Genomic DNA, 26089 nt, shown 5'->3' on the forward strand with positions numbered 1-26089 from the left:
GGAGGTGTCATTTGCATCTATCCTGAATAGGGTTGCCGGGAATTCCATGGGGTGTGGGGTGACGTTTTCCCCCAGGCTGCTGTGGGTTTGCGGGGCTCTGCAGCTGCCCTCGGTGTGGCCGCAGGAACCAGAGCCGTGTCTGCCCCTCGGCGCCAACCGGCTTCCGATCCCGTTGCCGGCTGGCTCCGCGGCACCGCTTCCGGCCTCTCGTCACGAAGGTTTCCAGCCGCTTGCTGCGTGCTGGACGTGACTGGCGGCAGCTGCACGTCCCACAATCGCGCTCGCTGACTGACAGCGCCTCGGTGCAATGGCAGCCAGCTGGCGCCTTCGGGCCGCGTTCTAGAGCGGCCACTGGGCGCCGAGAGCAGGGCGCAGCGGCCGGAAAGGGGCGGGGCGGGAGGAGTGGCGACCGGGCCCGCGAGGTGCTAGGCGTTTTCCACGCGTTCGGACGCTGAGTCGGTCTCATTCTCTGCCGGTGTCTCATCCCCTGGCCTCTCGCTGCAGCTGAATTGCCAAGATGTCGCTTTCTAACAAGCTGACTCTGGACAAGTTGGATGTGAAGGGGAAGCGGGTCGTCATGAGGTAATCCTTGGGGTTCTCCCGCAGCCTCTCCGGCCGGGGCCGACTTCTTTTCCTCCTGCCTCAAGTGACCTTTAGCCCTACTCTCGGCCCCAAGGGCTCTAGCCCAGCAGGGTGAGGCTGGCTACCATTGTGGCTGGAGTTTTGCCCGGGTTTAACGGTTTCTGACCTCATTTCCCCAGCCCAGAAACTGAGCCGAATTTGCTCTTTGCAGGGGTGGATCCTCCATGGGAGGGTCAGATTGCGGGGATCCATTTTGCCCTCTTCTGATTTCTGAAGGGCAGTTCCGTCGCCTCCAGTTCTCAGTTGGTGAGGTGGGACTTGATGCCTGCAGATCCCTAGGCCTCCAGTGAAGGGACCTTGAAAGGTCCTTTGGATAGTTTTCCTTCCTCCACCACCCTAGACCACCCAGACAAATGAGAAACGACCCACATTTCTAAGGTCCCTGCCCAAAGGGATATCTTTCCCAGAGGATGTTGATTTCGTTGTTCAGGAGTAGAATCCACTAAAGCATTGAGGGTAGGAGGGTGAGGTAGGGTGGGGCGCACCGAAGGAGGCCCTGCAGAGCTTATGTAACAGGCCTCTGCCGCCCTGTAGTGTCTTTAGACTACAGGCCTTGGGTTTTGCATCAGGATTGTGACACATACTGAGTAATGGTGGAGCAGGGTGTGGCTGCTCATTCTTGATGTTCTCTAATCTCACTCCCAGAGGTGGCTAGAGAAGCAGGATATTAGACTATTAGAAGTGGGGAAGGCTAGCCACCTGCCTTGGGGTCTCTTACTACAAACATGTGGATCCCTGGCCACATGGCTTCTTCCTTGTTTGCCAAAATTACTAGTATGATGTATGGAGTATTTACATTACTCCTTTTTGTAACGTGTACATTCGTGTATGTCAGGAGCTAATTGCGGGAATTCAGTTAGGTATGTAACTGACTTGACCTCGATAGGATCCAAGGGTGGTGCTTTTGCCAGCATAAGGGCTTGACAGCATTGGGTAGTCTTGTCCTTTTAGGGAAGTGGTTGATTGATGGGCTGGCATGTGAACGATGTGATCCTTTCCCAATTTGGGCTGGTTCAAGAGAGGGCAACTTTTCTATATTAATGGTTTCAGAAAGCACTGGGGGATCTCCCTTTACTTAAGGCTTAAACTAGGTAGGTGCTGTGAATTGGTGTACTTTGTGGATGCCCTAAAAGTTAATGTAGCTCTCCCCTTCCCTCTAATTTCATTATGGCCACTATTAGTTTACAAGTGGCCTTCTCCGCCCTGCTATGGCAATAATCAGAAGAACCCAATGGCTTATGGCCATGAGAAACACCTGGTGTCCCCTTTTGCTAAATCACCTAGTCCTTTGCAATCTGAACAGAGTAGGAATCACAGCCATCCTAGTATTAGGTAATGGCCCTGTCTGTCCCTCAGATGCTTTTAAGAAAGATGGATAGACCTTATGAAAAACAGGACAAGTGGACCAGTGGCGTGCAGCTAGATCTTGGCTGCTAAGTCACTTCAATCGTGTCCGACTCTGCGACCCCATAGACGGTAGCCCACTAGGCTCCCCCGTCCCTGGGATTCTTCAGGCAAGAACACTGGAGTGGGTTGCTATTTCCTTCTCCAAGGCATGAAAGTGAAAAGTGAAAGTGAAGTCGCTCAGTCGTATCCGACTCTGTGACCCCATGGACTGCAGCTTACCAGGCTCCTCCATCCATGGGATTTTCCAGGCAAGAGTACTGGAGTGGGGTGCCATTGCCTTCTCCAATATCTTAGAGAACCTTCCTACAATTGCAGTCTGGGGCTTTATCTCCTCTTTTCCCAGGTTTGAGGAATTATCTGAGCTGGCTGAGAGTGAGACTGGAGGAGGTGCTTATCTTTTCTCCCTCTGGACCTAATCTGAAATATGTTTCTGCCCCAGGGCTCAAAGTTTCATTTAACACAGATTAACTGTAAGCCTTGAAATGATTGGCTAGTCCTGTTTTGCTGGTGGAAAATGACCTAATCAAGGTCACTGAACTAGCAAGTTGGTGGCAGAACCAGAACTAGAATCTGGGTCTCCTTCACTTCCAACCAGATCCTCTAAATTCTTGGATGTAGTGAACAAGGACAGGTTAAAATAGACCTTTTGTCGGCTGAAGGTTGCAGTCAATAATTTCATCTGGATAAATTCTTCTTATCTGATTTGAGGACCGGAAGTTGCTTTTTCCCCAGATTATTAATGTAGCTCTTGAACATTGTAGGATTGCTTTTTGCAAGAGTCTAGGTAGCCTTGCATGTCAGCTCAAATTTCTTTTTGTTTTAATGCCTTTATGTAGTGGTTGCTGGCAGTGTTCCGGAAGTGGAGCCTCCAGAGTAGTGGCTGCTTCACTAGCCTCCTTTCTTTGTCTTGCAAAAGGGAGCTGTGATGTTTAGGGCCCCTGCTTTGAACTGCCAAGGGAAATTGACTGATATGTTGAGGGAACTTCCTGATAGCCAGAAATTTCTGACTAGATAATTACCAGGTTGTACCTCAGTTTTTTAGGATTCCATTTGACTTTATAGACCTTGAGTAAATTTCCTGTTTAATTTTGTTGTGTCATTTCCTTTCTTCCTCTCATAGGTTGCCAGTCATACTCCTTTGCCGACTGGTGAAGCACTTCCCTTTTGCTTGCTCTCCCTCCTCCATTTTTTAAAAACCTCACAGTTTTTCTCTAACCTGTTGTAACTTGTTAAGCAACAGCTACAAGTTGGTGTAGTGGAAGAAGAAACAGGGAGGAAAAACAGCAGAGAAGAAAAAAAGTCTCTGAGAGAGTCAGTTAGTTATTAGTCGCTCGGTCGGGTCCAACTCTTTGCAACCATGTGGTCTCCCACGAGGCTTCTCTGTCCATGGAATTCTCCAGATAGGAATACTGGAGTGGGTTGCCATTTCCTGCTCCTGGGGATCTTCCTGACCCAGGGATTGAACCTGGGTCTCCTGCATTGCAGGCAGATTCTTTACTGTCTGAACCACCAGGGAAGCCCTCTAAGAGAGCCATAATACCCCTATTTCCTGATCAGGGACAGTGAAGTAAGGGTGGGAGTGGTTTCTTGGAGAGCTTTTAATGGAACTGGGCCTGGACTTCTGAGATTTCAGGTGATAGAGATTTGATATCGTCATTACAACTAAATTAATATTTTTAAGATTCATTCTGAAATAGTTATATGTTCATAGAACATTGCAAAGATAATATAGAGAGGCCCTGTGTTCACCCAGTTTTCTTCATTGGATACATCTTACATAATTACAGTGCAATGTCAAGAGTAGGAAGGAAGTTGACATTAGAATAAAGCATATAGTTCTTTGCTGTTTTATAACATGTGTAGATTTGTGTAACTCCCACCACTATCCAAGATACAAAACTAATTTTCTTTGAGCAGCACCAAGATCTCCCTATGTGTCATCCTTTAGCATCTTGGCCCCTCTCCCTCCATTCCTAAACTCCTGGTAACTACAAATCTGTCCTGCATTTCTATAATTTTATTTCAATATGTTATATAAGTGGGATCACACATGGCATTTTTTCACCCAGCATAATACCCTTGAGATTTATCCATATTGTTGTATGTATCAGTCGTTCATTCCTTGGATTGCTGAATAGTAGTTTTTGGTATGAGCTTCCTGGGTAGCTGAGCTGGTAAAGAATCCACCTGCAATGCAAGAGACCCCAGGTTGATTCCTGGGAAGGTCCCCTGGAGAAGGGATAGGCTATCCACTCCAGTATTCTTGGGCTTCCCTGGTAGCTCAGACAGTAAAGAATCCGCCTGCAATGCCAGGGACCTGGGTTCAGTCCCTGGATTGGGACGATCCCCTAGAGGAGGGCATGGCAACCCATTCCAGTGTTCTTGCCTGGAGAATCCCATGGACAGAGGAGCCTGGCAGGCTGCAGTCCAGTGGGTCGCAAAGAGTCGGACATGACTGAAGAGACTTAGCACGCATGCTTAACCTTTTGAGGAATTTCCAGACTGTTTCCAAAGCAGCTGCATCATTTTATATTCCTACGGGCATATGAGTGATCAATTTCTCTGCATCCTCACTAACGCTTGATGTCATTTTTTATTTCATCCATTATATGAGTGGTGTGTAGTGATATCTGACTTTGTTCCTGAAGCTGAGCTCAGGATTAAGAGAAATAGAAAAGGAAAGGGTGCAGATTTTACACAGGATAAGTGAAATGTGTAGGCCAGAGCAGTTTCTGTGGTGGAGTCCTCAGAGGGGAGATGTTAAAAGCAGAGTTGTTGTTAACAGTCTAGGAGATGATGGGGGAAGGTAATCCACAAGCAATGAGAAGAAAGTATAAGTCCTTTTCTCATCAGTAAGCTATGCCATGGCAGCATGGATAGATGAGATAGATTCTTGAGTGTTTCTAGAGAATTTCTTCTGTGTCATGGCTCTGGGATAGGGAACAGCACTGAAGGGGTGGCTTGTGCTCTGCCACTTGCTGTTAACCCTTTTGAATGTGGGCCTTCTTGGAGGCTGCAGAGGGTGGGGGAAAATGATCCATGGTAATGAGATACTCTATCCTCTTTGGAATGCTCTGAGCCTTGCTCAGGATATTTAAAGAAGATGCTTAGAATCAGAATCAAGTAGCTTGAAATTAAGTAGACTGTTTCTTTTTTCAGAGGCATACTACTTTTATTTTTCAAGATTTTAAATAAAATATTTGAATATAGAATTAATCCTTCAACTCATCTTTGGAAAGGTTATTCTTCAGTGAAGTAGAGTACAGGCCTAGGGGACATAAGGAAATTGATGGTCTTCTTAGTTGGTTTAGGATTTCGTAATTGTCTGCCAAGCCTCAGCCTAAGAGAGGAAGGGCTACTGATGGAGCTTTATGGTCAGACACAGCAACAAGTCTCTTTGAATCAGTCATACCTTCACTGTTTTCCTTTGGTGCGTGCTGCTAGCTGTTTTTAGTAATGGTTGATGTGCCTTTTAGATCATAGAATCATGTTTTGGAGAAGTCCTCACATGAATAATAATAGTTAGCACTTTTATGGCACTGTTTATCAGTTACTCTCCTAAGCACTTTGCAGATCGCTAACTCATTTAATTCTCGCAATAACTGTGAAGTAGATACTATCATCTCCATTCTATAGATGAGAAAGAAATCAACTTAAAAAGGATCTTGGCGGGTGAAACCTTACAGATAGCTAGCCACCACACATCATTGCTTTCTAGGGGATTGAGGTTCTAGTCTGTCTGGAAGAAGGGGGAAGGAATGACAAGTTCTTAAAAATGATAAAGCAGCAAGAAGTTGCATAAGAAAGGAAACTGCAGTAAATTGCTATCTCTTCCCCTGCCCTGGCCGTGCCCTGTGGCTTTTGGGATCTTAGATTCCCCAACCAGGGATTGAACCTGGACCCTTGGCAGTGGAAGCGCTGAGTCTTAACCACTGGACTGCCAGAGAATGCCCTGCCTGTGCTGTCTTGATCACTTCTCTTCTGATTGCCTCTTTGTTAGGTGGGCAGGGTCACATGTTCCATCCTCTCCTCTCAGTTTTTTTTTTTAATTTTTTTTTTTTAAATTGAAGTATAGTTGATTTACAATATTGTGTTAGTTTCAGGTGTACAGCAAAATGTCTTATCAGGCTTTTAGAAAGAAGCTATCTTATGGTTATTGACTGTGTTTTGCTTGAAGGATACTGTGTGAACTTGGTCTTGGACACTGGGTTTCTTTATGGTCCTGAGGTCCCAGACTTTCTCCAAAAAGAATGATACCCTCTTGCTGTGTTTTATTTTTCCATTTTTTTTTCTTTTGAGAAATGTTTGCTTCATTTGGGCCCAGAAATAATACCAGGGAAATCAGAATCCAGATGTGTTCTTTATAAACTTACCCTTCAGGCTACCACCATTATTAGATAGTAGCATGCTGGGCCCACATAGAAATCTTTTTAGATGGAACTAGTTTCAGCTTTCCAGGTCTTCAGGGCTTGTTCCTGTGATTTTGTATTTTTTAAAATTTCTTTCTTAAAAAGTGTGAGATACATACCTAAAAGGGCACAAATCAAAAGCTCAAAGAATTATCACAGAAAGAGCACATTTGTCACCAACATCAAGAAATAGAACAATATCAGAACCCCTGAAGCTCCCTCTGGTGTCCTGTCTAAGTCACTACTCCCGCTCTCTTCCGCATGGCTAATCACTATCTTCTAATACTGCTGATTATTTTTAAGGTGACTTTTGAACTTTCACTTATTTAACTGGTTCACTAAAAGTGCCTCTCATAATCTTTGAGGGAATGATAATTTGATCGTGGCTCTGAACTTGATGCTTTGTGTCTTTTTCAGAGTAGACTTCAATGTTCCTATGAAGAACAACCAGATAACAAACAACCAGAGGTAATGTCCCTGCTATACCCTGAGCTCGGTTTAAGATGTACATGGGTCTGAGTATATGTAATGAAATGGTTTTCCATTCTTATTGTAGAATTATGGCACCTTAAGCTGCATGATCTTGGCTTTCAACCAACCCACCATCTGGTTTGCTTTCTTATGACAATTTAGAAATTGAAAAAAATTCATTTTAAGAGGGTGATTTTTTTTTCCTCCTCTTTTTTTAATTTGAAGAATTTGGGGTTGTACATTTTAAAAGATTATCAAGGTTTAAGGTTACTTAGCTTTCCTGCAAAATGAAGAACTGTGCATGTAGTTTTACAAGCCCCTATTCTAGCTGGGCCCCATAAAATCAGTTTTTGAGAATTCTGATTTAAGGGAAAAGACTTCAGAAGTAATACTTTCAGTCAGTTTAGGCTCTCCACATGTCTTGTTTAGGCTCTCCACATGTCTTGGCTCCTAGATTCAGAAGCAGAAATTTTAAGTGATAATATTGTTCTTGCTTTTGATTAGATTCTAAAAGATTTTTATTTTAAATGAAGGGTTTGAGCTGGAAAGGTATGTTCTAATGATCTAGGCCTGTGCTGTCTAATAAAAATATAATAAAAGCCACATGTAATTTAAGATTGTCTAGTTGTCCCATTAAAAAGTAAACAAACAGATTAACTTAATTTTAACATATTTAATCCAGTAAGTCCCAAATAATCATTTTAATATATAATCAATTAAAAATTAATGAAAGGAACATTTAACTTTTTTGGTATTAAGTATTTGAGATCCAGTACGTATTTTACTCTTAGACAACATACCAATCTGGGTAACCACATATCCAGTATTCAGGAGGTCCTTGTGGCTAATGGCTACCATGTTGGACAGTGCAGGTATAGACCGAGAACATTTTTAGGTATTGGCCCCAGAATAGAGCCTGGCATTCTGTCAAGCACATCCCTCCTGCACCATAGTGGAAGGTATAAGCCATCTCTGACACTTCTTGGCTTTTTTGTTATTTTCTGCAGCATACATAAAAGATTAGAAATATGCCTATCAAGGTATTTCATGAGTAGAAAGCAGAGAAACAAGTCTGAGTAGATCTTCATTTTCAGAAATCCATGGAGTTGATAAATAAAATGAAGCATTAGAAATAATAGAACTTGGCTGTTAAGGGAAAGTGCCAAAGATTAATTTGGTTTCATTGGGCAAATGTACCTGATGAAGGTTTCTTGTTTATTTGGTATAATTGAGTTTTTATATCTGCCAAATAGCATAAGATAGTTAGAAATATAACTTGGCTTTTTATTATTCCATTCTTTGCTGAAATGTCATCTTATTAGAGAGACCTTCCCTGGCTACCCTCTCTAAAATCCCCTCCACCACTATTCTCCAGTCGTTCTTGTCACTGTACCTTGCTTTATTTTCTCCATAGTTCTTATCACTTCTGTGAGAGCAGAAATTATTTTATTTACTGTTGTAGTCTCAGAATCTGATATAGTAGCTGCTACAAAAGTAGCATTCAATAAATATTTGTTGAATAAATAAATATTTTCTATGTTATCAGGTTTAATTTCTTAAATACTGCCAAGAATGGAAAGTTAGTATTGGGTTTGTAACAAAAATTGAAGTGTTTAAAAAAGTTAAATAAATTTTTGATTAAACTATAATTTAGTAAACACAATGCGTTATGTAAACCACATTTTATATAATTTATTTATTTTCTCCTACATAAAAAATGACTTAGGATTTTGTAATGGGTACTGAAAAATTACGTTTTTTTCAGTTTTCCCAAAATTTCTTTTAATGGTTTCAAGATTTGAGAATTTTATATTTCTTCCAAGGTCAAACACTTAGGATGTTTCAGGGGTCCCTAAAAGCACCCACATGTTTGATTCACTAGGATTCACTGCTAAAGTTTATTAAAGTGAAAGGATTCACTGCTAAAGTTTATTCAAGTGAAAGGATGCATGACAGGATCAGCAAGCGGAAGAGACACAGGCAGAATCTGGAGAAATCCATGCTTAGGTTTCCATGTTTTCTCCCTCTCATGACACTAAGTGTGCTCCTTTCTCCAGCAGTGAAAATGCAGTAACTGTGTGTGATATCTCTGCCCAGAAAAGCCCTTCAGAGACTCAACTCCCAAGATTTTTACTGGGAGTTGATCACATAGGTACCCTCTGCCCAGCAGCTACCAAAATTCCTTACTCCTAGAGGGAAGCAGGTGTTGAATATAAACCTATTTGTATAGACGATCTAGGAACTGTGAACAGCCTTTGTCAGAGAACTGAAGGACCAGCTCAAAAGCCAAGTTCCCAGACAGCATCCAAGGGCCAACCTTGCAAGCAGGTCCTTCTGAAGACAGCAGTTTCAGTCCTGCTATATTAATTTTTTTCTGCACAAGGTGCAAAACATGATGAGATTGTATAACCTTAGGTAGAGGGTTGACATCCTATTAACTTCTTCCCTTACATATGAACCTGAGGACCATCACTGAGTTGCTGACAGATTTGAAGGAATTTGGAGAAGAAAGGCTTTATATTTTATGAGGCCGTGAATAAAATAGTTCTCACTAATTCTTAGGAGTAGCCTTGTTCTACTTGCTGTCTCTTCTTGGTTGCAGGATCAAGGCTGCTGTTCCAAGCATCAAATACTGCTTGGACAGTGGAGCCAAGTCAGTTGTTCTTATGAGCCACCTGGGCCGGCCTGATGGTGTCCCCATGCCTGATAAGTACTCCTTGCAGCCAGTTGCTGTAGAACTCAAATCTCTGCTGGGCAAGTATGTTTCAGGCTCTTGTCAACTCTGTGACAGGAGATGTTGTCAAGTATGTTGTTGCTGATTCTTAACTTTCAGACTGTTCAAGTGTTTCTGTGTCATAATCTCTCCAGGGATGTTTTATTCTTGAAGGACTGTGTGGGCCCAGAAGTGGAGAAGGCTTGTGCTGACCCAGCTGCTGGGTCTGTCATCCTGCTGGAGAACCTTCGTTTTCATGTGGAGGAAGAAGGGAAGGGAAAAGATGCTTCTGGGAACAAGGTAGGACCTGTGATTTTGACATTAGTAGGGGTGAGGAGGGCTGAATATATGAGGCTGTGATTGAAGAATAGAAGAAGCTCATGTTTATTTTGACACCTTTTTATTGAAATACATATAGAAATGCACAGCTTGATGAATTATCACAAAGTAAGCACACCTGTGTAACCACCACCGAGGTCAGAGAATAAGATATTGCCAGCCCTGGAAGCCCTCCTCATCATGCTTAAGTGGTTTTTGAAATACCTTGGAAAGATGTGAACACCATTTGGGTGTAAGAGTATTTGGTGAACATGCTGCTTCTAATTGTCCCTTTGTTACACACCTGGCCTTTGATATATGAAGATGTATTTTTCTAATAGTATATGATAATATCCTATCAGAGTGTAGGCTGTCGTTCCCAAGTGCTGAGAGCAGGCATTCACAGGTGATTGTGGGTAGTGAGTATCCATGATATACCAGGTGTTCCTCCAGCAGAGCCATTTCTAGATTTTTTTTGTCAAGGCTAGAACAGTTTTTATAAGCAGCAGGCCCTAGTGTATTATGGAAGAATAATCTGTATTCTTTTTAGAAGGGGAATTAACTTAAAGCTTGAGCTTGGTACTTTTAAGACAGTAAATTAAATTTGATATCATTGGGGTTTTCTTATAAAAGAATCATGTGACCAGAAAAAGTACTTTTTGTAAGTCAAGTGGAAAGGGACTATTTGGAACATTTGATTGAGTTAGGTAGATGATGGTCATGATGATATTATGTTGGGTTTAAGGCACTTTTCTTAAGTGTAAAGGATCTTTCTTTGAATTTCTTAAGATAAGGAATGACACGTACCTTCATTTTTTTTTTTTTTAAACGTAGGTCTCAGAAAGGTAGTTACTTGACTAAGGTTAGAAGTAGTAGTACTGTTGCTGGGCTTTATATATAGCTCAGTCCATCAATAAGCAAACTTTATGTAAAGGGTCAGACAACAAATATTTTAGGTTTTGTGGGTCAGACAGTCAGTCACAACCTTACATGGTCTCTGTTGGAACTGTTCAACTCTGCCATTGTTGTACAAAAGCAGCCATAGGGGAAAAAACCAAAAAAAATTTAAAAGGCAACCATAGATACCTACAAAGTAGATTACCGTGACCTGACAACCAGGATTTAAATATTAAATGATAGAGCTGGCTCTTGAGGATGATTTCGAATTTGCCTATTCATAGAAAGGAAGCTGGGCTTCTCACGTGGCTCAGTGGTAAGAACCCACCTGCCAGTGCAGGAACCTTGGGTTTGATCCCTGTGTGGGGAAGACCCCCTGGAGGAGGGCATGGCAACCTACTCCAGTATTCTTGCCTGGGAAATCCTGTGAACAGAGGTGCCTGGTGGGCTACAGTCCATAGGGTCACAAAGAATTGGATACAACTGGGCATGCATGCTACTGGAGATCAGTGGAGAAATAACTCCAGAAATAACTGCCTTTCTGAGACCTAGGTTGTTTTTTTTTTTTTTTTTAAAATATGAAGGTACCTGTCATTCCTTATCTTAAGAAATAAGAAGGGGATCAGAAATCACCCTTTATACTTTCTACTCTTAATGTCTTTAGTATCTTGGGGAACAAGATGCTCTGAGGCAAGCATCTCAATCTCCTGTTACGCTTCTGACATTTCTTAAGGTCATCAGAGTGCCTGCTTTCAAGCAGTTTCTTTTCTTAGCACTGCAGGCTCAGGTCTTGCCATATCTTGCCTTTGGCATGGTCTTGCTACAGTAGTAGAAGTTAAATGCTGACCTAGAATTTGGTGCCCTTTTAGACTGAAACTCAAGCTGTTCAACTCTTGGGCTTAGAAATGGCAGGAAGCAAATTGAGGCAAAACATTATATACAGTAAGTGATGAACCAACTGTGCTAGTCTATGTCTTTGTGGGTAGTTTACTTTACATTTAGTGTTCAGTGGCTTTTCATGCTTGAAATTTTTGGAACCAGCCATAAGTTCAAAGTGAATAAAAAATGAAGTGAGGCATGAAATTTTTCCTTTATGCAGGATACCTGCATTATCTTTTAGGAGCATTCTCTTCCTTCTGGTTCCTGGCAGATAAAAAATGAGAAATAGGTTCTGATTATTATTAATTTTTATAATACCTTTTTCTTAGGTAGCTTTTAATTTGTGTCATTTTCCCATGAACAGTTCTTAAATAGAGAAGTTATCTTCCCTTTTTAATAGATAGGAAAGGATAGAGAAAAACTTGACAAAGGTTACACAGTAAATTAGTGTCAGACGTGGGCCTAGAACCCAGGTCTCCTGCCATTTGGGCAGTGTTTTCATGACTACACATCTTGCAGTCACCTTTGGCAGATAATATTCCATTCTAAAGAGATTATGGGGGCTCTACACTTTAGTTTTAGCATTAGTGCCCCTGTATTCTTTGGGCCACTAGAGGAAAGCCCATTCTTTGTGACAGCCTCCTTTACTTCAATGTATAGGAGAATGAGAGTGGACAGTGACTAAACATCTGCTTTGACACTTCTCTGCCATAATCCCCCTCATCTGGCTTTCTATGCATCTTTGCTTTGTTTCCTACTGGAGACTCATTGTTTATTCTGCTGTCCTGCTTTCTTTCCCCTATGAAAAGGGTAGTATCCCTGGATAGTGAGCTGACATTCAAAGCCATATGTTTGACATCAACTTTCTATCCCTCTGTCTTTTTTGTAGAAGTGTATTGTTTTCTCAGATGCCTAACTTCCAGGGAAAGCTATATGAATTACCTCCTTTTTCTGAGGTGCTTTTCTGTTGTCAGGTTTCCATCTCCCTTCTCTGTCCCAGCTTGTCCTTGTTGCTTTCATGAGAAATACGTATGAGAGCTTTTTTCCGTTTGCAGAAAGGTCTTGGCAGCTAGCAGCTTGACTCAAGTATAATCCTAAATTTTACAAGGAGAATGTGTTAAAATGAAGCAGTGAGTCAAAGAGAGAGAAGGGTAATTTGTATTTTGTCCTAGGAGCTGGAGAGAGACCAGTGGGATGTGATTAGAGGTTAAGCTGTGATTCAGGAATCTTAGGCTTGCAATTTGAGGGAAGGCAAAGGAGAGCAAAAACATACAGAAATGAGCAAAAGGTCTGGAATATTTGGAAGAAAGACCAGATCCTGTTGCTAGTTTTGAAAATTGCTATCCTGCCAACTCAGGGTCTTTAGATATGTTGAAGAGGACTCTTGGTATGAAATGCTTTTACAGTTTCTTTGGAATCATCAGTGTCTCCCTGTTTTGTTTTTCTCTTCAGGTTAAAGCTGAGCCAACCAAAATAGAAGCCTTCCGAGCTTCACTTTCTAAGCTAGGGGATGTTTATGTCAATGATGCTTTTGGCACTGCTCACCGAGCCCACAGGTACTAAAAGTTTTTTGTTCATTGTCAAACTGAGAGCGTTATTTCTCAGTTTACTTAAACAGCCAAAGCTCTGGAATGGTTTTGGAAATTTCTGTGTTGTATTGTGATCTTTTTGGATTCTATCTCTAATTGGAGCTACAAATAAAACTGTGGTTCTTGTTGGGTATCCCTGATCTAAAGATGAAATAAAAGTAAAAAATGTTTAGGATTGTGGAACCTTTTGTCGAGCTTTAGGAAGATGTTGTTCTGTCTTACTTCGGATATTTCATGGAGAGCTCTCTCCCTTTGTGATTGCTGTGGGAGCAGAGTCTTAGGCTATCAGTAGGAAGCAAACTGAGGAATCCTTCCCTGTTGTCATCGCCCAGCTGATAATTTATTGTGGTTAAACCCTTGGTCTGAAGACTATTAATTGGGTATCTTAAATTCTACTTAAGGTAATTGCTTTTCACTTGTTCTCCTTTATCCTGCATTATTAGCCAGAAACCTTATCTTGTACTTAGGTGTTTTGTTGTAGTTCGGGGATGAAAACCATGGTGTCCTGGAGTCTCAAAAGTGAAAGTATTTTAGTGATAAGGAGAAGGCCTCTAGAATTGGGAGAATTGCTAAGGATTGACTAAAATTTGAATGTCTCTGTTCCTTTCTAGCTCCATGGTAGGAGTAAATCTGCCAAAGAAGGCTGGAGGTTTTTTGATGAAGAAGGAGCTGAACTACTTTGCCAAGGCCTTGGAGAGCCCCGAGCGACCCTTCCTGGCCATCCTGGGCGGGTACAGAGAACTCTTCAAGATCATGCTTTAAGTAGTGTTTTATACCTGGTTCAGTTCAGTTCAGTTTAGTTACTCAGTTTTGTCCGACTCTTTGCAACCCCATGGAATGCAGCACACCAGGCCTCCCTGTCCATCATCAACTCCCGGAGTATACCCAAACTCATGTCCATTGAGTCGGTGATGAAACCAACCATCTCATCCTTTGTCGTCCCCTTCTCCACCTGCCCTCAGTCTTTCCCAGCATCAGGGTCTTTTCAAATGAGTCAGCTTTTTGCGTCAGGTGGCCAAAGTATTGGAGTTTCAGCTTCAATATCAGTCCTTCCAATGAACACCCAGGACTGATCTCCCTTAGGATGGACTGGTTGGATCTCCTCACATTCCAAGGGACTCTCAGGAGTCTTCTCCAACATGACAGTTCAAAAGCATCAATTCTTCAGTGCTCAGCTTTCTTTACAGTCCCAACACTCAAAACCATACGTGACTACTGGAAAGACCATAGCCTCGACTAGACAGAGCTTTGTTGGTAGAGTAACGTCTCAGTTTTAAAATATGCTATCTAGGTTGGTCATAACTTGCCTTCCAAGGAGCAAGTGTCTTTTAATTTCATGGCTGCAGTCACCATCTGCAGTGATTTTGGAGCCCCCCCAAAATAAAGTTAGCCATTGTTTCCACTGTTTCCCCATCTATTTGCTCTGAAGTGATGGGACCGGATGCCATGATCTTCGTTTTCTGAATGTTGAGCTTTAAGCCAACTTTTTCACTCTCCTCTTTCACTTTCCTCAAGAGGCTTTTTAGTTCCTCTTCACTTTGTGCCGTAAGGGTGGTGTCATCTGCATATCTGATGTTATTGATGTTTCTCCCAGCAATCTTGATTCCAGCTTGTGCTTCCTCCGGCCCAGCATTTCTCATGATGTACTCTGCATATAGGTTAAATAACCAGAGTGACAGTATATAGCCTTGACATATTCCTTTTCCTATTTGGAACCACTGTGTTGTTCCATGTCCAGTTCTAACTGTTGCTTCCTGACCTGCATATAGGTTTCTCAAGAGGCAGGTCAGGTGGTCTGGTATTCCCATCTCTTTCAGAATTTCCCACAGTTTATTCGAATCCACACAGTCAAAGGCTTTGGCATAGTCAATAAAGCAGAAATAGATGTTTTTCTGGAACTCTCTTGCTTTTTCAGTGATCCAGCGGATGTTGGCGATTTGATCTCTGGTTCCTCTGCCTTTTCTAAAACCAGCTTGAACATCTGGAAGTTCACGGTTCATGTACTGTTGAAGCCTGGCTTGGAGAATTTTGAACATTACTTTGCTAGTGTGTGAGATGAGTGCATTGTGTGGTAGTTTGAGCATTCTTTGGCATTGCCCTTCTTTGGGATTGGAATGAAAACTGACCTTTTCCAGTCCTCTGGCCACTGCTGAGTTTTCCAAATTTGCTGGCATATTGAGTGCAGCACTTTCACAGCATCATCTTTTAGGATTTGAAATAGCTCAACTGGAATTCCATCACTTCCACTAGCTTTGCTTGTAGTGATGCTTCCTAAGCCCTACTTGACTTCATATTCCAGGATGTCTAGCTCTAGGCGAGTGATCACACCATTGTGATTATCTGGGTTGTGAAGATCTTTTTCGTATAGTTCTTCTGTGTATTCTTGCTACCTCTTCTTAATATCTTCTGCTTCTGTTAGGTCCCTACCATTTCTGTCCTTTATTGAGCCCATCTTTGCATGAAATGTTCCCTTGGTAGCTCTGATTTTCTTGAGGAGATCTCTAGTCTTTCCCATTCTGTTCTTTTCCTCTATTTCTTTGCACTGATCCCTGAGGAAGGCTTTCTTATCTCTCCTTGCTATTCTTTGGAACTCTGCATTCAGATGTTTGTATCTTTCCTTTTCTCCTTTGCTTTTCACTTCTCTTCTTTCCAGAGCTATTTGTAAGGACTCCCCAGACAGCCATTTTAGTTTTTTGCATTTCTTTTTCTTGGGGATGGTCTTGCTCTCTGTCTCCTGAACAATGACATGAACCTCTGTCCATAGTTCATCAGGCACTCTGTCTATCAGATCTAGTCCCTTAAATCTATTTCTCAGTTCCACTGTATAATCATAAGGGATTTGATTTAGGTCATACCTGAATGGTCTAGTGGTTTTCCCCACTTTCTTCAATATCTGAGCCTACCTGCCAGTAAGGCCATAACTTGGGCTTCCTTGATGGCTCAGTGGTAAAGAATCTGCCTGCAGTGCAGGAGCTGCAGGAAATGTGGGTTCAATCCCTGGGTGAAGATCCCCTGGTGAACAGAATGGCTTAACCACTCCAGTATTCTTTCTTGGGAAATCCCATGGACAGAGGAGCCTGGTGGGCTACAGTCCATAGGGTCACAAAGTATCAGACACAACTGAAGTGACTGAGCACAAGCATGAGGCCATAAATTGGGTGGTTTATTGTCATTAGCACAATCAAACTGGGTGACTGAGGAAAATTTAATAAAGGGAGTATCTGCAAAGGTGTGGTTTGGGTTTAGGGAAACACAAAAGGGATAGTGCAGTCATCTGAGGAAATCATCATCACCATCCTTAGACCTGAAGGGCAAAAGGGAAGTGATGGTTACCAGAATCCAGAGAGGGTAGTTGTGTGGAGATGGACCTCTGATAAGAACTGTATAGCCTTTGGTCAAAGGATGGAGGATAGTCATCTAGCAGGGAAAGAGCCAGAGAAATAGATACTCTGATCTCATTTTAATGTCCTATTGATATATCCCCTCTTACCCACAATGGGCTGCAACCCAGCTGGACGTCAGAGGGCAAAGGACCTCCTTGATGCAGTCTATGCAGGTCAGCCTCCTGGGACAGAGAACAGGGCCAGAAAGGATAGAAAATGGTTCTGGGGGGAAGAATTGGAAAGATCCACTATTGCCCACTATTGCTCATCTAACAATTTTTTTTGAAGCACTTGAGCCTTTCAGATATGAAAACCTCCTCATATGTGTTGAATATATTATTTGGAACTCATTTTTTCAGATCCCATACCTTTTTATATTTTTTGCTATGGGGAAAAGTACTCTGAATAGTGATATGCTACTGGCTTAGTTAAAAGTAGAAATTTCAGAAGTGTAGGTCAAGAGACTAGGAGGATACATTTTAGGTGATAAAGTAGGGACAGAGACCTGGGACTTCTTGGATAAGATCTTGTCACTTGGCATGACTATCTAGATAGCAGCCTCTTTATGGCTAGATGATCCTGACCCTTTTATGAGCAGGGTATTTTTTTCCCATGGGACTGAACACACTCAGCATTTCCCTATGAAAGCTGACTCTGGAGTTGGGTGTCAGTTTCAGGTAGCATAGTTGCTCTCTAGGCTTCATGAGCCCAGTTTGAGGGTCCTAAAAATAGTTAAGGTAGGTACTTGTATCTGTGTCCTGGAAGCATTGTCACTCTTGTGCACTGGATTATAAAGGTCAGCCTCTGATCTTTGCTTCTCTGGAGACTAGGACTTGAGTTTTGTTCTCAGTCCTTCCCTAGACCTGGAATATGGGAGTGAGTGCTACCTAGTGCTTATGATTAGGTTTTGGACTCTGCCTAAAATTGCTATTTGGGGGAAGTTTACACAGAGGGGTTTTTTTGGCCACCTTTCTTGCAATGTAGTGTCCCTGAGAACATTAACAATATAGGGGAAGAATTTACATTTCATTAAAAAAAATTATTCTGTTGGGAATTCCCTGGTGGTCCAGTGGTTAGGACTCCTCGCTTTCACTGCCGAGATTCTACCCCTGGTAAGGGAACTAAGATTCCACAAGCCATGCAGTGTGGCCAAAAAAAGAAAAAAACCCAAAACATTGTTGTAGAAACATTCAAACATTATAGAAGTTGAAAGAATAGTATAATAAACTCACAGGTACCTATTACCCTGTTCTAATAATTACTGGCATTTTTGCCAATCCAGTTTCATCTGTCCTCTAATCCTTTTTTTGTCAGCAGTATTTGAAAGCAAGCCTTAGATATCATATAATTTCATTTCTGATACTTCTGTATACATCTCTTAACTTGAGATTTCTTTTAAATAACCACCTGTTACACCTAACAAAATTTAATAATCTTATTATTAATACTGTCATCTAATACCCAGTCTGTATTCAAAAATTCTCCATTATTTCAGAAATGCCTTTTATAGTCAGTTTGTTTGAATAAGGATCCAGATGAAGTCTATGCATTGTATTTGGTTGTTAGGTATATTTTATTTTATAATAGTTCCCTCTTATTATTTTCATTCTATTGATTTGTTGAAGAAACAGGGTATTTGATGTATAGAACATCCCATGTTCTTTAGATGTTGAATCTCTTCATCCTTTCTCTTTCCCTCTCACTCTCTGTGTGTGTATGTGTATGTTTTTGTATAAAGCAGTTAATCCATTTTTACCCTTGGTGGTGATCAGTCTTAACAATTCAGAGATCAGTAGTCTCTTGCTAACCATTCTCCCACATCACTATTGTTTTGAACCTACACTTCACAAATCCTATCATAAGGCCTCTTACAGAGTAGATATCATTTTGTTTATTGAATGAAGAGGCAAATAAGTCCAACGTGATTTGCTTATTTAAGTGGGATTTAGATATATAGGAATATTTGTGGAAGGCAAGCCATTACTTAGGTGAAGGATTTTAAAGGTGCTTCAAGTGAGTTTGTTATTCTTCTGTTTAGATATGTATATTTCTCACAGGGAGGTGAAAGGTATATCTGTGTTTATTATCTTATTTCCCTTTTGTAGAATATAAGCTCCAAGGGGGTGGGGATCTTTGCTTTTGCCCAGTGATGTTTATGTTTCTTAAAGACCTAGAACAGTGCTTGGCACAGAGTAAGTACTCAGTGTTTTTTAAGATTTTTTTTGATGTGGACCATTTTTAAAGTCTTTATTGAATTTATTATACCATTACTTCTGTTTTACATTCTGTTTTTTTGGTAATGAGGCATGTGGGATATTAGATCCCTGACCAGGGATCAAACCCACACCCCTGCATTGGAAGGCAAAGTCTAAGGCACTGGACTACCAGGGAAGTCCCACAACCAATATGTTGAATCAAGTGGTCCAATAGAATAATGAATGTCATAAAGCAGATGTTCCAGCAACTAAACATGGACCTAAGAGTGTGAATATCTTGTCTATTTTTGCTCAGTGTATATTTGTTTGGTATGTAATTTGATACCTGCTTTAGGGTTAGGACAGTTCTCAGCTTAGGGATCCCACAATTAGCAGCCTTTCTCAAGTATAATTACTAGTCTTGACCTTTGATTTGGGGGCATAAGAGGGACAAAACAGATCTGTTTGGAACTTGTGATTTCTTTAGATGATTGCAAGTCTTCTAAGCCCTTCCTGGCCAAAAGCCACACCTTAAAAAGATTTCTTAATAATGGATTGGCTTTTTGGTGTTGGAGAAACATAGGGCAAAGCTAGCCAGTACTTTTTAAAAATATTTTTTTAAAAAAATTGGAGGATGATTGCATAACAGTGTTGGTTTCTGTTGTACAACAACATGAATCAGCTATTGCTGCTGCTAAGTCGCTTCAGTCGTGTCCGACTCTGCGACCCCATAGATGGCAGCCAACCAGGCTCCTCTGTCCCTGGGATTCTCCAGGCAAGAATGTTGGAGTGTGTTGCCATTTCCTTCTCCTGAATCAGCTATAAGTATACATATATCCCCTCCCTCTTGAGACTTCCTCCCACCACCCCCCCATCCTACACCTATAGGTCTTCACAGAGCACCAGGCTGAGAGCCAGTACTTTTGTCACTTTGTGGGACATTTCTCTGTTCCTGTCCCTTGATATAAAACCTCAGGCTTTGTGTAATACCAGTTCTTTAGTCCTTTGTTCTTTTGGTGATGATTCTTGCTTTCCCTTCCAGAGCTAAAGTTGCAGACAAGATCCAGCTGATCAGTAATATGCTAGACAAAGTCAATGAAATGATCATTGGTGGTGGAATGGCCTTTACCTTCCTTAAGGTGCTCAACAACATGGAGGTAGGAAGCTGATGCCAAGTAGATGTGAAATAGCTCTCCATGAGAAATAGGTTATGTAAATTTAAAAAGGAAATTAGCTTATGGCATGAGCCCTAAAAACTCCCATTTTTATTTATTTTGCAAGTTGTTTTTCTTTTGTCTTAGAATTATTCCTTTATATTGTGCTGTATTTCATACTGTCTGCTTTGTGAGGTAACCACATTGTTAGTATATAGGCTGATCTTCATCATCTTGACTTCCCTATATAGATTGGCACTTCTCTGTTTGATGAAGAGGGATCCAAGATTGTCAAAGACCTGATGTCCAAAGCTGACAAGAATGGCGTGAAGATTACTTTGCCTGTTGACTTTGTCACTGCTGATAAGTTTGATGAGAATGCCAAGACTGGCCAAGCCACTGTGGCCTCTGGCATACCTGTTGGCTGGATGGTGAGTCACTTGGGTGGTTGGTAGTATGAGAGAACAAATACATTTTGGTATCATTCATTCAACCAATAAAAAATTAAAGGAAGTGCTCCAAATATGGCAGTGAGCCCTTCCTTCAGGGAGAGTCCATGGGGCAAAAGCAGTGGTATCAGATTGCTGCTAAGACTTTTCATTTGAAAAGTGAGGGCAAAACTGCTTTTTGTTTCTTCATCTATTTAATGTTTATTAAGTACTTAACTGACTGCTGTGAATGATGCTATGTACTTTCATAGTTTGGGCTGTTCTGTTGGATTATGTTGGATTAAATATTATTTCTGTGTAGAAACTTGTATAAGAAATTTTTTGTATATGAAAACATTAAGGTAGTACAATTATTATAAGTAGGGAAAATCTATGTGTATATTCAAGACTTATTTAAATAGCTGATTGTAGTACTCTCCATTTGTTATCGTTCTAATATCTGTAGAAAATTGTTAATGTTGACATACTACTTTGCTTAGTCATTGTCCTTTTGTTAGGCATGTGGCTTTAAGTGTACTTCCAAGAACTGCAGCATCATTTTGAAGCTTGTTAAAAACTGAAAATTCCTGCCCCCTCTCCCAACCTGCTGAAGCAGAAACTCTGGGAGTAGGGCCCAGAAATTTGTGCTTTAACAAGCCATCCTGGTGATTCTGATGCACAAGGTTTGAGAACCACTGATCTAGTTTAGTGTTTTTCAACCTTGGAATTATTGACATCTCAGGTAGTTTTAGTTATGGAGAGCTGTTGTTGCATTGTAGAATGTTTAAGGACTGTTTGCCCACTAGATACCAAGTAGCACCTCCCTACCACCTCTAAATCATGACAGCCAAAAATGTTGAGATATTACCATATGTTCCCTGGGAGGGGTGGAATTGACCCTAGTTGAAAACCACTGAACTAGTTAAAATCATAAAATAATGTGGCTAAAAATGTTTTTATCAAATAACTTTTGAGGTTTTCCCTTAGACTTGATCTTCCATGAAGGATATGAACAAGTTTGTAATTTAAAAAAATGAAATGTATCTTGTATCTTTTAGTTCTAGAAGACACTGGTATTCAGCCTTGAGTTCTGGTCTTGGTGGAAGTGTGGTATTTGTTCCTCTAAGTAGCTTTTCTTGGTAGCTCATCCTCTCTTTTTAAATCTGCCTCTTAGGGGTTGGACTGTGGTCCTGAGAGCAGTAAGAAGTATGCTGAGGCTGTTGCTCGGGCTAAGCAGATCGTGTGGAATGGACCTGTGGGTGTATTTGAATGGGAAGCTTTTGCTCGAGGAACCAAAGCCCTTATGGATGAGGTGGTGAAAGCCACTTCCAGGGGCTGCATCACCATCATAGGTAAAGGGTACAAAGCTAATGCCATGTGAGCTGGCAGAAGATCAGAGGAAAGTAGAGGAGAAATACTTAACTTTTCCTAGGTTCCTTGGTGCTGGGTGGATCTTGAGAGCCAAGGGGATATATGATTCATGGAGAAACCTCTAAATGAGATGGAGTTGGGGGGTTATCAGCTAGCTACCTTTTGGGCTTGAGAGCACAGTGCCTTATAATTTTGGTGCCAGTCTTTTTTCTCTTCTCTCCTTTCCCCTTTTTATTTGGCTTTCGTTCAACAGGTGGTGGAGACACTGCTACTTGCTGTGCCAAATGGAACACGGAGGATAAAGTCAGTCATGTGAGCACTGGGGGTGGTGCCAGTTTAGAGCTCCTGGAAGGTGAGGATCTTTAATGTTTTTGGCTTATTTGGAGGAATGACAGGGTTTATGCAGTAAGAGTTAAGTAGAATGGAGTGGAGACAGTAGGTGGTAGTGTTGTCATTAGAAGTCATGGGCAGTACAAATGGAGGAACGTCAAGTAAAGCTCCTGGGTTCCATTTGATGTGGGGAGGGCCAGATGGGAAGACCTTTATTCTCAAAGAGGTTACACACTAGTATACCTGGGGCCCAGAATGTAGAAGTTACTCAACTCCTGGCCATATATCCTAGAGAAGAACTGCTATGTTATTAGGAAGATGGGAGGGAACAGATCTGGCTTAGTGGATCTTATAGTAATGCTGACCGTGTGTGTGTTCTCTCAAAAACAGGTAAAGTCCTTCCTGGAGTGGATGCTCTCAGCAGTGTTTAGTGATTTTCTGCCTTTTGGTTCCTGTGCATAGCCCCTAAGTCAACATAGCACTGTCTGCATCTCTGCTTGGCATTAGCTAATGTCTTCCCCTTTGTCAAGAATCAGCTAGTAGCCAAGGGATGTAGTGCCAGGAACCCTCAAACAGTTGCAGAACATCTCAGCTCACCTTTGCTGTACCTGGAAATTGCCTATATTCTTCAAGATCCCATTTGAATTTCTTAGAGACTAAACCGTTATGCATTCTTGAGTACATATATTTATATTATGCCTGTTAAAACAAAGTGGGCTGTGTTAGCTTAGTTCTCTTTCTGAAGTAGCTTATTCTGATTCGCTTTGTCATTGTTTCACCACTCAGCATGGAAACAAGATGAAATTCCAATTACTGGTATGGAGGGAGATGAAGTTGGTGATATATTAAATAAATAAAAAGATCCATTGAAACTGGATTTTTTTTCCTGTCATATTTTGTTATTTAGGATGAGAATAGCATCTTGAGGAAGGGATCATAAGGTCATCTATGTCCATGTTTCTAAGTAACATGCTTAAGCTGTTAACATCTCGATTTCCTAAACAAGATATCTGTTAATTTCATACATGGGGAGATTTAGCACCCTTATAGCCTCTGTTCCATATATACTTCCCCTATTTGATTCTCCCAGTATAGTTTTGTCATAATTTGAGATTTAATTAATAGAGCCTACATTGTGATTATAACTACAATTCATAGCTGTACTATGCCATGATTATATTTCCTTATAAAGCTTTTTTCTTTGGAGTTAAAAAATGGTTTTAAAAATTGGTGTCTTTTTTTCTGTGTATCTATCACTGATTCATTCCCAACATACTCAAACGTACCAGTTGGTTCTTTTTTTCTTTTGGCCGCACTGTGTGGCATGTGGAACTTCCTAAGCAGGGATCAAACCTGGGCCCCCTGCAGCCAGAAAAGTTCCAGTTGGTTCATTTTTATTAGAGATGTCCCTTCTGGAGTCCTTTGTGTTCCTGTTCCAGTTTGTCCTGGATGCCCCCTGGATTGGCTGTATAGCTGTTGCCCTGGGGTTTCTTCTTTTCAGAGGAAATCTCTCTGGGGTAACTCTTGGGGATTCCTTTAAACTCCTGTGTTGGGCCTTCCCTTTCCTGGATCTCTTCCCCTCCCCACCCTTTCTTCTTTTACTCTTCCTTTTGTGAAACACAAGACTCCACTAGCTTTATGAGAAATTGAGTGCCTAGGAGGTAAAATTTTTATATCTCTGAAGATATCTTTATCTAACTCTTATATTTGCCTATTTGGTTATATGTAGAATTTCAGCCTACACAGCAGTTTCTCAGAATTAGAGGCTTTGATTCATTGCCATTGCTGAAAATCTAATGACACTGTATGAAAAGATCAAAGTAATTCCAATGACATGATTCTTTTACTGTCCTTGTAATTGTCCCTCCTTTCTTGTTCCTGTCATTTTAATGGAGTTTCAGGAATTAGCAGAGGTAAACATGTATTTTCAACAGGTCGTGTTTAACCAGAATTTTTCTACTGGGCGTTTTACATAGTAGAGTATATATTTCACCTTTATGGATAAAGAGATAGTTAAAATATTGGCCACAATCACAGAGCCAGTAAGTAACAGCAGGGATTAAAATCCAGGTTTGTCTGACTCCAAAGGCTGGTGATTTTTCATTGTGCCTCTCTGAGATGATTACTGTAGACTATTTTATTAATATTAATAAATATTATTTATTCTACCTTTTGCTTAACTCTGGAGAAAACAGCCAAAGAACATTTTGGTGGCTGCTTTTAAACAAATTTTGAAGGCTTGAATTTTCTTCTAAAAGCTCATTTGTATTTTAATTAATACTGTTCTCATAGCTGTAGTTAATCTTAAAAAACACATTTCTATATACCTCTAATAGTATGCTATAACCTTATTTGAAAAGCAGGAATTCTAGTACAATCTTTTTGTTGGTGAGGCCTAGTGATACTACCCATTGATCCAGTGAATTAATGTCATAGCAGGGCCAGAACTTCAGCCTACTGATGACTTTTTTCCCCTACTGATTACCTTTCCCCCAACATTTTATTTCAGATGTACAGAGGAACTGAAAGAATTGTAAATGCCCATAAACCTAAGACTCTACAACTGCCAATTCATCCATCCATCAACCCAATTGTATGAGTACTTTCTACTAGACTCTGTATCCAGGATCTTTCCCCATTTATTTCAGTCATTAATCCAGAAAATGAATGGGGAAATGCCAAAAGCCAAATATTTCAGTACCTGCTATATGCTTAGGACATAATGGAGGCAATACAACACTTACGTCCTAAAGGAATTTACAACTGAGTTAAGGAAGGCAGTACATAACAACTTACGAGTACATAAGGTAGAATTGAACAAAGATGTGCTTCCTGGTTTAATATAGAGTTAGGAATTACTGATAAAATCACTGCAAAGGTTTAGGCTTAAGTGTAGCAAATTCACTTTTAACCTCCAGAAAACATGTAGGGTGGTATATAGAAAAAAAAAATGTCATAAATGAGTTCAGTCTTAGTGTTTCCAGCTTCCCTTATTTTCCATTTTATGTGTAAAACTTCCTTCTAGTACATGATACAAAAGTCAAAAAGGGGCACACAATGAGAAGACCCCTTCCTACCCTAGCTGCCAGTTTCCCTTCTTAGAAACAATCACTGTTAAGACTGGTTTCCTTCAATCTAGAGCTACTTAATGCATATACAACAGGTATGTGTGTGTGTGGGTTATGTATGGTGGTATGTTACACACTGCTTTGCACCTCTCCTGACTTAGTTTTTTTTCCTTACCTCTTGAGTACTTCTCTTCACTCTGGACCCCTTAGGCCACATCTTCCATTCCCTGAATTCTGACTGTATCCCTATATTCTTATTCCAATTAAAGACACTTGTTTCCTACTTGTAGAAGGAAGAACTTAGGATGACAGTTACCTAATTTACTATAGTACATCTTCATCTTTAAAAAAATTCCACCTAGAAGTGCTTGTCTGATGTCATTCTTGATGCTGGAATGGGTGGATATAATTAGGAAAGGGAGATCTGCAAGATAAAGCAGTCTTTATCTGAAAGAGCAAACCACCCACTGGCTGGCTCAGTTAAATGTATAAATTCCCATTAAAGACAGCATGTGTAAATGGGAAGGATTAAAAAGGGAGATATATATATATATATAGCTGATTCATTGCTGTGCAGCAGAAACACAACATTGTAAAGCAACTATATTTCAATAAAAGTAATTTAAAAAGAGCATGTTATTAACAGATTTAAACCCATATTTTCTTTCACATTTATTTTGCTTTCATTATGACAAGTCACATGCTGATTCCAAATAAAAGCAAGCTATTCCTTGATTTATAATTAACTCATCATTAAGCAAATCTTGTCTTTTGGATTTCAGAATTAATGGGCCTTGTTCAACCTCTTTGAATCCCTTAAATAAAATATGAGAAA

The 26089-nt window shown here is 40.8% G+C and overlaps 1 protein-coding gene across 1 annotated transcript; it reads left to right on the forward strand.

Moving 5' to 3' along the window:
• Window positions 1–401: 401 nt before the first annotated feature.
• PGK1 (phosphoglycerate kinase 1) lies at window positions 402–23063 on the forward strand. Its single transcript, XM_005700601.3, has 11 exons — window positions 402–582; window positions 6876–6926; window positions 9532–9687; window positions 9798–9942; window positions 13189–13292; window positions 13937–14056; window positions 19946–20060; window positions 20309–20488; window positions 21660–21837; window positions 22110–22208; window positions 22577–23063. The coding sequence occupies exons 1-11, from the start codon at window positions 518–520 to the stop codon at window positions 22615–22617; spliced, it is 1254 nt and encodes a 417-aa protein (XP_005700658.1). The 5' UTR covers window positions 402–517; the 3' UTR covers window positions 22618–23063.
• The last annotated feature ends 3026 nt before the right edge of the window (window positions 23064–26089 follow it).

The sequence above is a fragment of the Capra hircus genome (assembly GCF_001704415.2).
Source record: "Capra hircus breed San Clemente chromosome X unlocalized genomic scaffold, ASM170441v1, whole genome shotgun sequence".
Taxonomy (NCBI): Eukaryota; Metazoa; Chordata; class Mammalia; order Artiodactyla; family Bovidae; genus Capra; species Capra hircus.

Excerpts from the sequence above, each read along its gene's own strand:
- PGK1 (XM_005700601.3), top strand. The coding sequence starts at position 518 with ATGTCGCTTTCTAACAAGCTGACTCTGGACAAGTTGGATGTGAAGGGG. Across the intron at positions 9,943-13,188 it reads AAGATGCTTCTGGGAACAAG|GTTAAAGCTGAGCCAACCAA; the intron begins GTAGGACCTGTG and ends TTTTCTCTTCAG. Across the intron at positions 20,489-21,659 it reads GCATACCTGTTGGCTGGATG|GGGTTGGACTGTGGTCCTGA; the intron begins GTGAGTCACTTG and ends TCTGCCTCTTAG.